General features: G+C 45.8%; 1 protein-coding gene across 1 annotated transcript in view; it reads right to left on the reverse strand.

Annotated features, from left to right (window-relative positions):
* Positions 1–346: 346 nt before the first annotated feature.
* The window catches only part of SNX7 (sorting nexin 7), a 189851-nt gene continuing 176720 nt past the window's right edge, over positions 347–13477 (reverse strand). Inside the window, exon 9 of the mRNA XM_086954685.1 lies at positions 347–778. Coding sequence (XP_086810811.1) covers positions 698–778 — 81 coding nt within the window. The 3' untranslated portion in view covers positions 347–697. The remainder of the gene's footprint in view (positions 779–13477) is intronic.

Consider the following 13477-nt stretch of genomic DNA (forward strand, 5'->3'; position numbering starts at 1 on the left):
AGTTCAAATCTAGTACTGAAAGATGAGCAAAAATGAGGCAATGTACAACTACTGTGGATAAAATAGCCAAATGTATCTGGAGTCAATATGACTGACTCCTGTGCTTATAAAGGGAACACACAAGCATGTATTGCAATCAACATGCACAACCTAAGTAATGTGTTTTCTACTTGTGACAGTTTCTTGACTGCCATTAAAAAAATAAACATACATGTTCTTTCCTAGTGTACTTCAGTTTTATTTATAAACACATATTTCTGATTAATAATGACCTACCTTTCAGCTTTTCTGAGGATGATTAGACTCTATCCTTTATCTTGACGTTTAAAAAAACATAACCACAAGCTTAATAAACAGTATTTATTAAAATGTTGGTGCCCATTTTACATCTTTGTAAAATATGTAATCAACTAATTATAAATATTCAGAAAAACACTAATCATCAATTCAGCTATTATGCTGAACTATGTAAATACAAAAGGCATATAAATCATAACGGATTACGGGTGGCGGCCTGAACAAAAACATCAAGCCACATAGCGGGAACAACACTACCAAATGGCAGGTGTTCCTTTGATCATGGTTTCTAAGATAATTTAATGTTGCTAATACTACTGATCCCCACACTTTAAGAACACTTCTTTGGTCATCAGGAACTGCAGGAAACAAACATTCTTTGGAAAGTCCTGGTATATATTTAGGATAGATCTTCGGGATCTTCTTCCTGTGGTGGGTCATTGGTCTGAGATGAAAGGAATGTCTCCCAAGTAGCAAGGCACTGGAAATGTAAAACAAGATATAGCAATCATTAAGACAGCCAAACACTCTGTAAGAGGAACAGCAGTGTAAAAATATTAAAGCTAGTAAAGATATCTAATTTCAACCCTCAACTGTCTTACTAAAACCTGTTGACCATCAAACAATGAGCAAACAAGACAGGGAGTCAACTCGCTAATGTTATCACTAAGAACTCCCTAAATTCACCTAGGAACTCTCACCCAATGATCACTACAGTGGCATGCATCATCATAGACTTCTCCACCAGACCGAATGCATCCCCCTCTTGATTACCAATGTAACATTGGGAAGCTGAATCACCTCAAGTATAATACTGCTCTGTACTCCTGCAAATTGATTTAGCCTATCAGAAACAATTACCATCAAATTCCACAGAAAATATATACTTAATTATTAAAAACACAGCCAGGTGCCTTACATAGTATTTTTTGTACAACCATGTGTGAGCTACTCATTACATTTCTATTTAATGTTCTCCAGGAACAAGAATATAAGTTCTGATCTACACAATAGCCTAACAGCTTGGGATCTTCTTACTCACTGACATATGATACTAACAATTGGCCCAGAAGGGTGATTAAGAAGCACCAACTGGAAAGGCCACTTAATAATGGTAATGCACTCTACCAAACATCTACCAAGTTTCTTTAGGAGGAATATTGCTGAGCCCTGGCCAAAAGGCGCAATCCTGTATGATCACTCTACATACTACCCATCAATTGCGGAAATTGACCAGTGGGGAATCCGACACTGAAATAAATTCATTACAGCAACTATGAATGTACTTTACAGAGGACTGGAACATGTCTGCAGTGTAATGTACAGCAAGCTCCCAGCAGCAACTTAACCGCCAGCCTTCAGTTAAGTTTCCACTCTTTGAAAAAGCAAATTAAGTTTTAAAGCCGCTCGAGTGCTGGCTACAGGTTCACACTCCGTGACATCAGAGAAATTATGGTCAACACTGATGAAACTGTATTGCTCCATAATGATCAAATTAAGGAATTTCTGGTGAGAATGCACAATGACAGATTCGCTGCGGTCAGTGTAAAAAAAGAATGAGTCACTATTAGTGTTCTCGGTTGATTTGACTCCTGAACCTCTTGCTGCCAAAATAAGATCACAGAATGAAGTAAAATCAGCAGGAACCATTTTACGAAACATACTGAAATATTTAGATTTTGAACTTAATGACACATTTTGTGATGCCCCACAGCCCTAAAAAATCATGGAGGTCAAAAAGAATGCCTGATGTTATCTTACATTTTTTTATATCATTGTTTAATATCAGCAACACAAAACTATGACACACTAAAGTTCTTGAGTTCATAACGGAAGCGGACAACATTGGTGATGGCTTGGAAGATATAAGCAAAGAAGTAGAAGACAGTCCCATGAACCAACAGGCTTATGCCGTGCAAATGTACCAGCTTTTCCAAATAATGCTATATGAATTACATCACGGAAAAAAGAAAGCTCAGCTATACATCATGACTACCCTTGCAATCTATGACAAGTGCAAAAGTAGAAAGCTATTCACTTCAATCAATAGGAATGGTGTATCAGCAAGTTATTGTGACATAGTAGGGAGCAGGGACTTGTTAGCAGCTCATGGTGTAAAACTTGTGAATCTGACAGCACACCACTTCCAAGTCACTATAACAGGAAAAGATTTATAACTGCTACTCTTGATCATGTTAATTTTTAAGACAGCTCTTTTTTGTCTGGAACATCCAGCAGACATGATATGGCCATGATTCTTTTTCAAAACTGTACCAATGAAATAGCTGCTGGAATCAAAGCTGTATCAGCTGTAGGCATAAAGAAACAAAGCGGCAGACTGATTAACCCAACTGCCTTGCCATGGTGTGCAAAATCACTACAAGCCTTAACCCCTTCGATGCTGATGACGGAGCGGTTCCGTCATCAGCATCGGTTGGGCTGTGCTGATGACGGAACCGCTCCGTCATCAGTACAGCCCTGGGGGGGAGCGCTGGCGCTCCCCCCCTTGTGCAGGGATCACATTTGTTTTTGCAGGGGTGGCAGCGGAAGACCTTCCGCTGCCACCCCCTGGCCCCCCCACGCTTCCTGGTGACGTCAGCGCGCACAGCGCGCGCCGACGTCATCAGGAAGCGCTGGACGCGCTGGAAGCCATTTGTTTCCAGCGCGTCCAGGAGCAAGGTGAGTGTTTGGTGCTCCGGTGGGGCGGGGGGGCCGGTTTTCGGTGCCTTGAGGCATCGGGGGGGAGGAAACTGTGTTTCCTCTCCCCTGATGTCCCAATGCAGGGCATTCCTGGTGCACGATCGCGCACAGCGTCGCGATCGTGCACCAGGAATGCCCCACTAGACACCAGGGAGTGATTTTGGGCATATGTTTTTGTGCAGGAAGCGACCCCTTGGGCAAGGGTCGCTTCCTTTGGCGGCCATAATATTATTCAGACTTTTCTGCCCCCCCTGGGGCAGATCGGCCGTTTTTTTGGCCGATCTACACCCAGGGTGGGCAGAAAAGCCCACTAGAGCCAGGGATTACTTTTTTTTTGAAATCGGAAGCGACCCCTTGGGCAAGGGTCGCTTCCTTTTGGGGGAAAATAATTTTTCAGACTTTTCTGCCCCCCCCTGGGGCAGATCGGCCGTTTTTTGGGCCGCATCTGGACCCAGGGGGGGCAGAAAAGCCCACTAGACACCAGGGATTGATTTTTATTTATAAAGGAAGCGACCCCTTGGGCAAGGGTCGCTTCTTTAGGGGCATAGAATATTTTTCAGACTTTTCTGCCCCCCCTGGGGCAGATCGGCCGTTTTTTCGGCCGATCTGCACCCAGGGGGAGCAGAAAAGCCCACTAGTCACCAGGGATTTGTTTTTATATGAAAAGGAAGCGACCCCTTGGGGAAGGGTCGCTTCCTAGTGGCCATAATATTTTTTTTAGACTTTTCTGCCCCCCCTGGGGGCAGATTGGCCGTTTTTTGGGCCGCATCTGGACCCAGGGGGGGCAGAAAAGCCCACTAGACACCAGGGAATAATGTATATTTATAAAGGAAGCGACCCCTTGGGCAAGGGTCGCTTCCTTAGGGGGATAAATAATTTTTCAGACTTTTCTGCCCCCCCTGGGGCAGATTGGCCATTTTTTGGCCGATCTGCACCCAGGGGGGGGGGCAGAAAAGCCCACTAGTCACCAGGGATTTGTTTGTATTTTGAAAAGGAAGCGACCCCTTGGGGAAGGGTCGCTTCCAGGGGGCATTATAAATATTGTAGACTGTTCTGCCCCCCCCCTCAACTTTTTTTACCGTTTATGGATCCAGGGGGGGTAGAAAAGCCCACTAGACTTCAGGGTTTTTTTTTTATAGGGAGCGACCACTTGGCCAAGGGTTGCTTCCTTGTGCCCATTTCAAAAGTATGTTCTGCCGTGTCTTTATTTGGGCCCTCCGTAGAGTTGCTTCCAGGGGGCCCACGTTTATAATGATTTATAATCTCCCCCCCTTGGGGACAGACCCCCCATTTGTGACATAGCCTGTTGTAATGTGTGTTGTTTTTGTTTCTTCTAATGTGTATTGTTTTTTTTTCTCTTTAGAGTGTTGCAGTGTGCGGTTCCGTTACTGGTGGTTCTGTTGTTCTGCTGTTTCTGTAGTTGTATGTGTTTGGTAAGAGACCTCTTTTTTGTTCAATTGTACTGTGATTGTATTTTTTTGCAAAGTGTGTAGTAAAATATGAGTATGTTTGGTTTCTGTTTGTTGTGATTGTAAAACATGTTTTGCATTTGTTTTTGATGTGTCCTTCTGTAGATGTAAGTTTTTTTTCTTCTTCTTTCTAGTGGGATATCGTTGCCTCTTTGCTGTGTCTTTGCAGAGTAGGTGCTGGTGAGTGTAGTTGTGTCTTGTAAGTGAATTGTATATATTTTCAAAATTAGTTTTTTTTTAAAAAGGCTTACATTTTTTATCTTACTTTGCGCAGTGTTGGGGTTGTTGAGTTGTTTGTGCAGACTCCTTTATTTGTAAGGATAATGGCTAGCCGCCGGATTACTGCTCAGCAAGTTGTTGGATTGCTTTTTGATTCTTCCTCTGACCATGGTCCAGAGTCTGACTCTGATTCTGAACCAGAGGTGGGAGGTGAAGATTCAGGTAGTGAGTTTTCTCTACGCATGGCTTCATCTGATGATGAAGACACTCTGAGTGCTGATGAAGCTACTTTTGGTGTGGATGATGTGCCTGTGGTTGCGGAGGACGTTGCTGCGCCTGTGGTTGCAGAGGACATTGTTGTGTCTGTGGTTGCGGAGGACATTCCTGTGCCAATAGTGCGGCAAGAGACATCTGGGCTGCAGCCTGGGGTTGCTAGTATTCCAGTTGGTGCAGTGAGACGAGAGGCAGCTGGGCGGCAGCCTGCGGCTGCAAGACTTGATGTTGAAAGTTCTGACCTCTGGGTTGCACCAGGCATGGTGCAGCCGGCATTGCCTGAATTTACTGGTGTTCCAGGGTGTAGGGTGAACACAGAAAACTTTTTGCCTATTGATTTTTTCAAGTTGTTTATGGATGATGTGTTTGTGGCAGAGATTGTAGAGCAGACTAATTTGTATGCTGAAAATTTTTTGAGGGTGAACAGTGCCAGCCTTAAGCCCCACGCTAGAGCTACCCGGTGGACTCCCACAAATTTGGAGGAGATGAAAAAGTTTTTGGGTTTAACTTTTTTGATGGGCTTGCTTAGGAAACCATCAATGGCTTCATATTGGTCTACTAGTCCCTTGATGGCTACAGCTATATTTCCGGCAGTCATGAGTCGTGATCGGTATTTGCTTCTGCTTCGGATGATGCATTTTGTTGACAATAGTCTTGCTTTGCCACGAGATCACCCTGATTGTGACCGTCTTTTCAAGATTCGGCCTGTCATTGATCATTTCGTTGATCGATTTTCTGAGATCTTTTATCCTGGGAAAGAAATTGCAGTGGACGAGTCTTTGCTGTTGTTCAAAGGCCGCTTGGTATTTCGGCAATACATTCCTAGTAAGAGGGCACGCTATGGAATCAAGCTGTATATGCTGTGTGACAGTGAGACTGGATATGTCTCTAATTTCAGGGTGTACACTGGTAAGGAATCCAGGATTAACCCCCCTGGTTGTCCGTCGACTTTTGGAGTGACTGAGAAAATTGTGTGGGAACTTGGTCGTGGATTTTTTAACAAAGGCCATCATTTGTATGTCGATAACTTCTACACTGGTGTGCGGTTGTTCAGGGAATTGGGCAAAGTGGACACTGTTGCTTGTGGCACAATCCGCTCAAACCGTAAAGGTTTCCCAAAAGAACTTGTGTGTCAGAAGCTTGCTCGGGGACAGTGTAGTGCATTGCGTTGTGAGGAGCTTCTAGCTGTGAAGTTTTCAGACAGGAGAGATGTCTACATGTTGACTACAATACATGATGAAAGCACTGAACCGGTGACTGTTTGGGGTCAGGTTGCAGAAGTGCGCAAACCTGTGTGCATAATGCACTACAATAAGTACATGGGTGGTGTTGACAGAGTAGATCAGAGGTTGGAACCGTATGCTGCTCTTCGTAAGGCTTACATTTGGTACAAGAAGTTGGCTATCCATCTTTTCCACTTGGCAACCTTTAATGCTTTTGTTGTATTCCAGAAATCTTGTCCCCAGTCAAAGATTACTTTTGAAAAGTTTCAGGAGTCTGTAATAGGCAGCCTTGTTTTAGTTGAACAGGCAAGTGTTCCTAGAGTTGGAGTGGTGGAGGATATTGCCAGATTGAAAGATCGCCATTTTCCTGGTCAAATTCCTCCTACAACCTCAAAAGACTTTCCCAGTCGGAGATGTAGAGTCTGTTGGCGAAGAGGTTTGCGGAAGGAGGTTCGTATGTACTGCCCTGACTGCCCTTCAAACCCCGGGCTGTGTGTACCTGCTTGTTATAGATTGTACCACACGCAAAAGAATTTTTGGGAGTATCAATGAGTGGTAAAGTGAACTGGTTGGTCTTATTGTTCAGTTTCAAAGTTTGCATTTGTGTAGTCTTTTTAGTGTAGTTGTTGAGTTAGTAGATTTGTATCAATTTGCAATTTGTTTTTGTTTTTCTTTTATTTTCAAAAAAAACTAAAGTATGATGTTGGTTTGCGTGTAGTGTCCATTGTCTGACGGTGTGCATGGTTTGGCGCTTGGCTGCCGGTGTCTGTGGACTGGTGCTTGTCTGGCGGTGTGCGTGGTCTGGTGTTTTGTTGGCCGTGTGCGTGCTCTTGCGCTTGCCTGGTGTTGTGTTTGGATTTGTCCTTGGCTGGTGGTGTGCGTGGAGTGGCGCTTGGCTGGTGGTGTGCGTGGAGTGGCGCTTGGCTGGTGGTGTGCGTGGAGTGATACTTGGCTGTCTGTGCACGAAGTGGTGCTTGGCTGGCGGTGTGTGTGGAGTTGCGCTTGGCTGGTGGTGTGTGTGGAGTGGTGCTTGGCTGGTGGTGTGTGTGGAGTGGCGCTTGGCTGGTGGTGTGCATGGAGTGCTACTTGGCTGGCGGTGTGCATGGTCCGGTGCTTGGATGGTGGTGCGCGTGGAGTGGCGCTTGGCTGGCGGTGTGTGTGGAGTGGTACTTGGCTGTCTGTGCACGGAGGGGTGCTTGGCTGGCGTTGTGTGTGGAGTGCCGCTTGGCTTGCAGTGTGCGTGGTGTGTTGCTTGGCTGGTGGTGTGTGTGGAGTGGTACTTGGCTGTCGGTGTGCGCTGAGTGGTGTTTGGCTAGTGGTGTGCATGGTCTGGTGCTTGGGTGGTGGTGTCGGTGGACTGGCGCTCGGCTGGCGGTGTGTGAGTAGTTACTTTGGTCACTACACACACTGCTAGGTGAGTGACACTCCACGCAGTCCATCATTTTGTGTTGTTGAAATGTCAGAAATGTGGGCGTGTGAAAGTGATGGGCCCTTGAATGGCGCTGTCTGCTGGTGTGAGTGTTGAAATGTGATGGGTCCGCGGCTGGCGGTGTGAATGTTTTGTATGTGTCACACGTACGAAAGGTGTATGAATGGCCTGTAAAGAGGTTGGTGCCTTGACGTGGCTTTACAGCTCACGAGCTGTGAGTCAGTGGTTCAGTTTATCATACTTTCAATTATACGCAGTGTATTTCATTTTTTTGAAATTACTTGCAAATACAATTGTATGTACAGAATCATCACTCACCCTCGTGCCAAATCCAACCAGAATGTGTGTGTGCTTGCGGATTTGATGGCTGTGCAGTAATGTTTGTCTTTTATCTCTTTCTGAAGTAGGGTGTACCTTGTCCCTTATTGTGATTGTTGTAATGTGTTGCTGTTCTTTCCGGATGGTGTCAATGGTCTGGTTTGTATCAGGTATGAAAGGCGCGTGAATGGCCTGTAAAACCGTTGGTGCCTTGTCGTGGCTTTACAGCTCACGAGTCGCGAGTCACTGGTTCGGTTTTTATGCATTTATTTATTGACAGAGCATTTCATTTTTTGAAATATCTTGTTAATTAAATTTTATGTACTGAACCATCACTCGCCCTCGTGCCAAATCCAACCTGTATGTGTGTGTCTTTGAGGAATAGTTAGCCGTGCCTTGAATGTTTGACTTTTGAGTAACTCTGTTACGGTGTACATTATAGCCATAAATAACTTACTAAAATTAGTTATTATTGTTAAACCATGGAAGTATATGGTCATGTCTTTCTGGTGAATTCTATTGTTGATTTTTATCCAGAATCTCCTGCAAACTTGAAATTGTCTGTCACAATTTCCTTGAATCACACGCTCTCACATTGAAAACTTAATTCTCCACCGTACAATTTGAACCGTTTCCTGTTGCAGCCACTATGCCTACCCACGCAAGTGAGGTACCATTTTTATCGGGAGACCTGGGGGAACGCTGGGTGGGAGGAAATTTGTGTGAGCCCAGTGATGCCACGCTTTCCCATGCAAAAAAGTTTGACAAAAAAGGATTTTTTTAAGCTAAAATTGAGGTTTGCAAGGGATTCTGGGTAAAGGAACGTTGGAGGATCCACGCAAGCCATACCTCCTTGGAAGCCCCCGGGTGTCTACTTTTCAGAAATGTGTGGGTTTGGTAGGTTTCCCTAAATGGCCGTCTCGCACGGGGCCAAAAACCCAGGTAACCCCTCTTGCAAAAGCTGGTGGGATTGACATTCAATACCACCAGCTTTTGCAAGAGGGGTTACCTGGGTTTTTGGCCCCGTGCGAGACGGCCATTTAGGGACACCTACCAAACCCACACATTTCTGAAAAGTAGACACCCGGGGGCTTCCAAGGAGGTATGGCTTGCGTGGATCCTCCAACGTTCCTTTACCCAGAATCCCTTGCAAACCTCAATTTTTGATGGAAAAATCAGTTTTGACACACTTTTTTTGTGTGGGAAAGCGTGGCATCACTGGGCTCACACAAATTTCCTCCCACCCAGCGTTCCCCCAGGTCTCCCGATAAAAATGGTACCTCACTTGCGTGGGTAGGCATAGTGGCTGCAACAGGGAAAGGTCCAAATCGTACGGTGGAGACATTACAATAACCAATAGCAAGATTACCTTCTTTTTTTGGGGGGGGGGGGGCTGAGTTTTTGGACCGGGGCTCGGCGGGCATCTTTGGAAACTACCAAACCCAAACAGTTCTGAAAACTAGACACCCGGGGGAGTCCAGGGAGGTATGGAATGCGTGGGTCCCCCAATGTTTTCCTACCCAGAAATCCCTGCAAACCACAAATTTAGGTTAAAAAAACAGTTTTCCATACATTTTTGCGTGGGATCGCCGTGTCGGCACAAATGTCCTACCACCCTGCGTTCCCCTTGTTCTCCCGAGTAAAATGATACCTCACTTGTGTGGGTGGGCCAAAGGCCTGTGACTAAGGCAGGGGGGCTTAATTTGTTACACTGAAATACTACTTTTTTCAACATTCGTTTTTGGCCTGTTCTGCTTTGGGGCACCCATACAAGTGAGGTATCCTTTTACTCGGGAGAACAAGGGGAGCGCTGGGTGGTAGGACATTTTTGCCGGCACGGTGATTCCACGCAAAAAAGTTTGAAAAAGTGATTATTTTAACTAATTTTAAGGTTTGCAAGGTGTTCTTGGTAGGAAAACGTTTGGGGACCCACGCATGCCATACCTCCCTGGACTCCCCCGGGGGTCTACTTTTCAGAACTGTTTGGGTTTTGTACTTTCCAAAGAATACCACCGAGCCCCGGGCCAAAAACTCAGGTGCCCCCCCCCCAAAATCAAGGTTGTTTTGCAATTTGGTATTGTAAATTCACCACCGTACAATTTGAACCATTTCCTTTCGCAGCCACTATGCCTACCCAGGCAAGTGAGGTACCATTTTTCTCGGGAGACCTGGGGGAACGCTGGGTGGGTGGAAATTTGTTGATGCACGCAGATTCCGGAACTTTCCACCACAGAAATGTGAGGAAAATGCGTTTTTTTTTCCAATTTCTTAGCTTTGCAAGGGATTCTGGGTAAGAGAACCTGGGGGTAGGCAGTCGAGTGACCCCATCCTGAATTCCCCTGGGTGTCTACTTTTCAAAAATGTATAGGTTTGCTAGGTTTCCCTAGGTGCCGGCAGAGCTAGGGTTCAAAAACAAAAGGTAGTCTCTTTGCCCAAAACGTGCACAATTTCACTGAAAAATTGAGTTGTGACCACGTTGCGTTTTGCACTGTTTCCTGTCGCAGCCACTATGCCTACCCAGGCAAGTGAGGTACCATTTTTCTCGGGAGACCTGGGGGAACGCTGGGTGGGTGGAAATTTGTTGATGCACGCAGATTCCGGAACTTTCCACCACAGAAATGTGAGGAAAATGCGTTTTTTTTTCCAATTTCTTAGCTTTGCAAGGGATTCTGGGTAAGAGAACCTGGGGGTAGGCAGTCGAGTGACCCCATCCTGAATTCCCCTGGGTGTCTACTTTTCAAAAATGTATAGGTTTGCTAGGTTTCCCTAGGTGCCGGCAGAGCTAGGGTTCAAAAACAAAAGGTAGTCTCTTTGCCCAAAACGTGCACAATTTCACTGAAAAATTGAGTTGTGACCACGTTGCGTTTTGCACTGTTTCCTGTCGCAGCCACTATGCCTACCCAGGCAAGTGAGGTACCATTTTTCTCGGGAGACCTGGGGGAACGCTGGGTGGGTGGAAATTTGTTGATCCACGCAGATTCCGGAACTTTCCACCACAGAAATGTGAGGAAAATGCGTTTTTTTTCTCCAATTTCTTAGCTTTGCAAGGGATTCTGGGTAAGAGAACCTGGGGGTAGGCAGTCGAGTGACCCCATCCTGAATTCCCCTGGGTGTCTACTTTTCAAAAATGTATAGGTTTGCTAGGTTTCCCTAGGTGCCGGCAGAGCTAGGGTTCAAAAACAAAAGGTAGTCTCTTTGCCCAAAACGTGCACAATTTCACTGAAAAATTGAGTTGTGACCACGTTGCGTTTTGCACTGTTTCCTGTCGCAGCCACTATGCCTACCCAGGCAAGTGAGGTACCATTTTTCTCGGGAGACCTGGGGGAACGCTGGGTGGGTGGAAATTTGTTGATCCACGCAGATTCCGGAACTTTCCACCACAGAAATGTGAGGAAAATGCGTTTTTTTTTCCAATTTCTTAGCTTTGCAAGGGATTCTGGGTAAGAGAACCTGGGGGTAGGCAGTCGAGTGACCCCATCCTGAATTCCCCTGGGTGTCTACTTTTCAAAAATGTATAGGTTTGCTAGGTTTCCCTAGGTGCCGGCAGAGCTAGGGTTCAAAAACAAAAGGTAGTCTCTTTGCCCAAAACGTGCACAATTTCACTGAAAAATTGAGTTGTGACCACGTTGCGTTTTGCACTGTTTCCTGTCGCAGCCACTATGCCTACCCAGGCAAGTGAGGTACCATTTTTCTCGGGAGACCTGGGGGAACGCTGGGTGGGTGGAAATTTGTTGATGCACGCAGATTCCGGAACTTTCCACCACAGAAATGTGAGGAAAATGCGTTTTTTTTTCCAATTTCTTAGCTTTGCAAGGGATTCTGGGTAAGAGAACCTGGGGGTAGGCAGTCGAGTGACCCCATCCTGAATTCCCCTGGGTGTCTACTTTTCAAAAATGTATAGGTTTGCTAGGTTTCCCTAGGTGCCGGCAGAGCTAGGGTTCAAAAACAAAAGGTAGTCTCTTTGCCCAAAACGTGCACAATTTCACAGAAAAATTGAGTTGTGACCACGTTGCGTTTTGCACTGTTTCCTGTCGCAGCCACTATGCCTACCCAGGCAAGTGAGGTACCATTTTTCTCGGGAGACCTGGGGGAACGCTGGGTGGGTGGAAATTTGTTGATGCACGCAGATTCCGGAACTTTCCACCACAGAAATGTGAGGAAAATGCGTTTTTTTTCTCCAATTTCTTAGCTTTGCAAGGGATTCTGGGTAAGAGAACCTGGGGGTAGGCAGTCGAGTGACCCCATCCTGAATTCCCCTGGGTGTCTACTTTTCAAAAATGTATAGGTTTGCTAGGTTTCCCTAGGTGCCGGCAGAGCTAGGGTTCAAAAACAAAAGGTAGTCTCTTTGCCCAAAACGTGCACAATTTCACTGAAAAATTGAGTTGTGACCACGTTGCGTTTTGCACTGTTTCCTGTCGCAGCCACTATGCCTACCCAGGCAAGTGAGGTACCATTTTTCTCGGGAGACCTGGGGGAACGCTGGGTGGGTGGAAATTTGTTGATGCACGCAGATTCCGGAACTTTCCACCACAGAAATGTGAGGAAAATGCGTTTTTTTTCCAATTTCTTAGCTTTGCAAGGGATTCTGGGTAAGAGAACCTGGGGGTAGGCAGTCGAGTGACCCCATCCTGAATTCCCCTGGGTGTCTACTTTTCAAAAATGTATAGGTTTGCTAGGTTTCCCTAGGTGCCGGCAGAGCTAGGGTTCAAAAACAAAAGGTAGTCTCTTTGCCCAAAACGTGCACAATTTCACTGAAAAATTGAGTTGTGACCACGTTGCGTTTTGCACTGTTTCCTGTCGCAGCCACTATGCCTACCCAGGCAAGTGAGGTACCATTTTTCTCGGAAGACCTGGGGGAACGCTGGGTGGGTGGAAATTTGTTGATGCACGCAGATTCCGGAACTTTCCACCACAGAAATGTGAGGAAAATGCGTTTTTTTTTCCAATTTCTTAGCTTTGCAAGGGATTCTGGGTAAGAGAACCTGGGGGTAGGCAGTCGAGTGACCCCATCCTGAATTCCCCTGGGTGTCTACTTTTCAAAAATGTATAGGTTTGCTAGGTTTCCCTAGGTGCCGGCAGAGCTAGGGTTCAAAAACAAAAGGTAGTCTCTTTGCCCAAAACGTGCACAATTTCACTGAAAAATTGAGTTGTGACCACGTTGCGTTTTGCACTGTTTCCTGTCGCAGCCACTATGCCTACCCAGGCAAGTGAGGTACCATTTTTCTCGGGAGACCTGGGGGAACGCTGGGTGGGTGGAAATTTGTTGATGCACGCAGATTCCGGAACTTTCCACCACAGAAATGTGAGGAAAATGCGTTTTTTTTTCCAATTTCTTAGCTTTGCAAGGGATTCTGGGTAAGAGAACCTGGGGGTAGGCAGTCGAGTGACCCCATCCTGAATTCCCCTGGGTGTCTACTTTTCAAAAATGTATAGGTTTGCTAGGTTTCCCTAGGTGCCGGCAGAGCTAGGGTTCAAAAACAAAAGGTAGTCTCTTTGCCCAAAACGTGCACAATTTCACTGAAAAATTGAGTTGTGACCACGTTGCGTTT

This window comes from Lissotriton vulgaris, chromosome 1_1, assembly GCF_964263255.1.
Source record: "Lissotriton vulgaris chromosome 1_1, aLisVul1.2, whole genome shotgun sequence".
NCBI lineage: Eukaryota > Metazoa > Chordata > Amphibia > Caudata > Salamandridae > Lissotriton > Lissotriton vulgaris.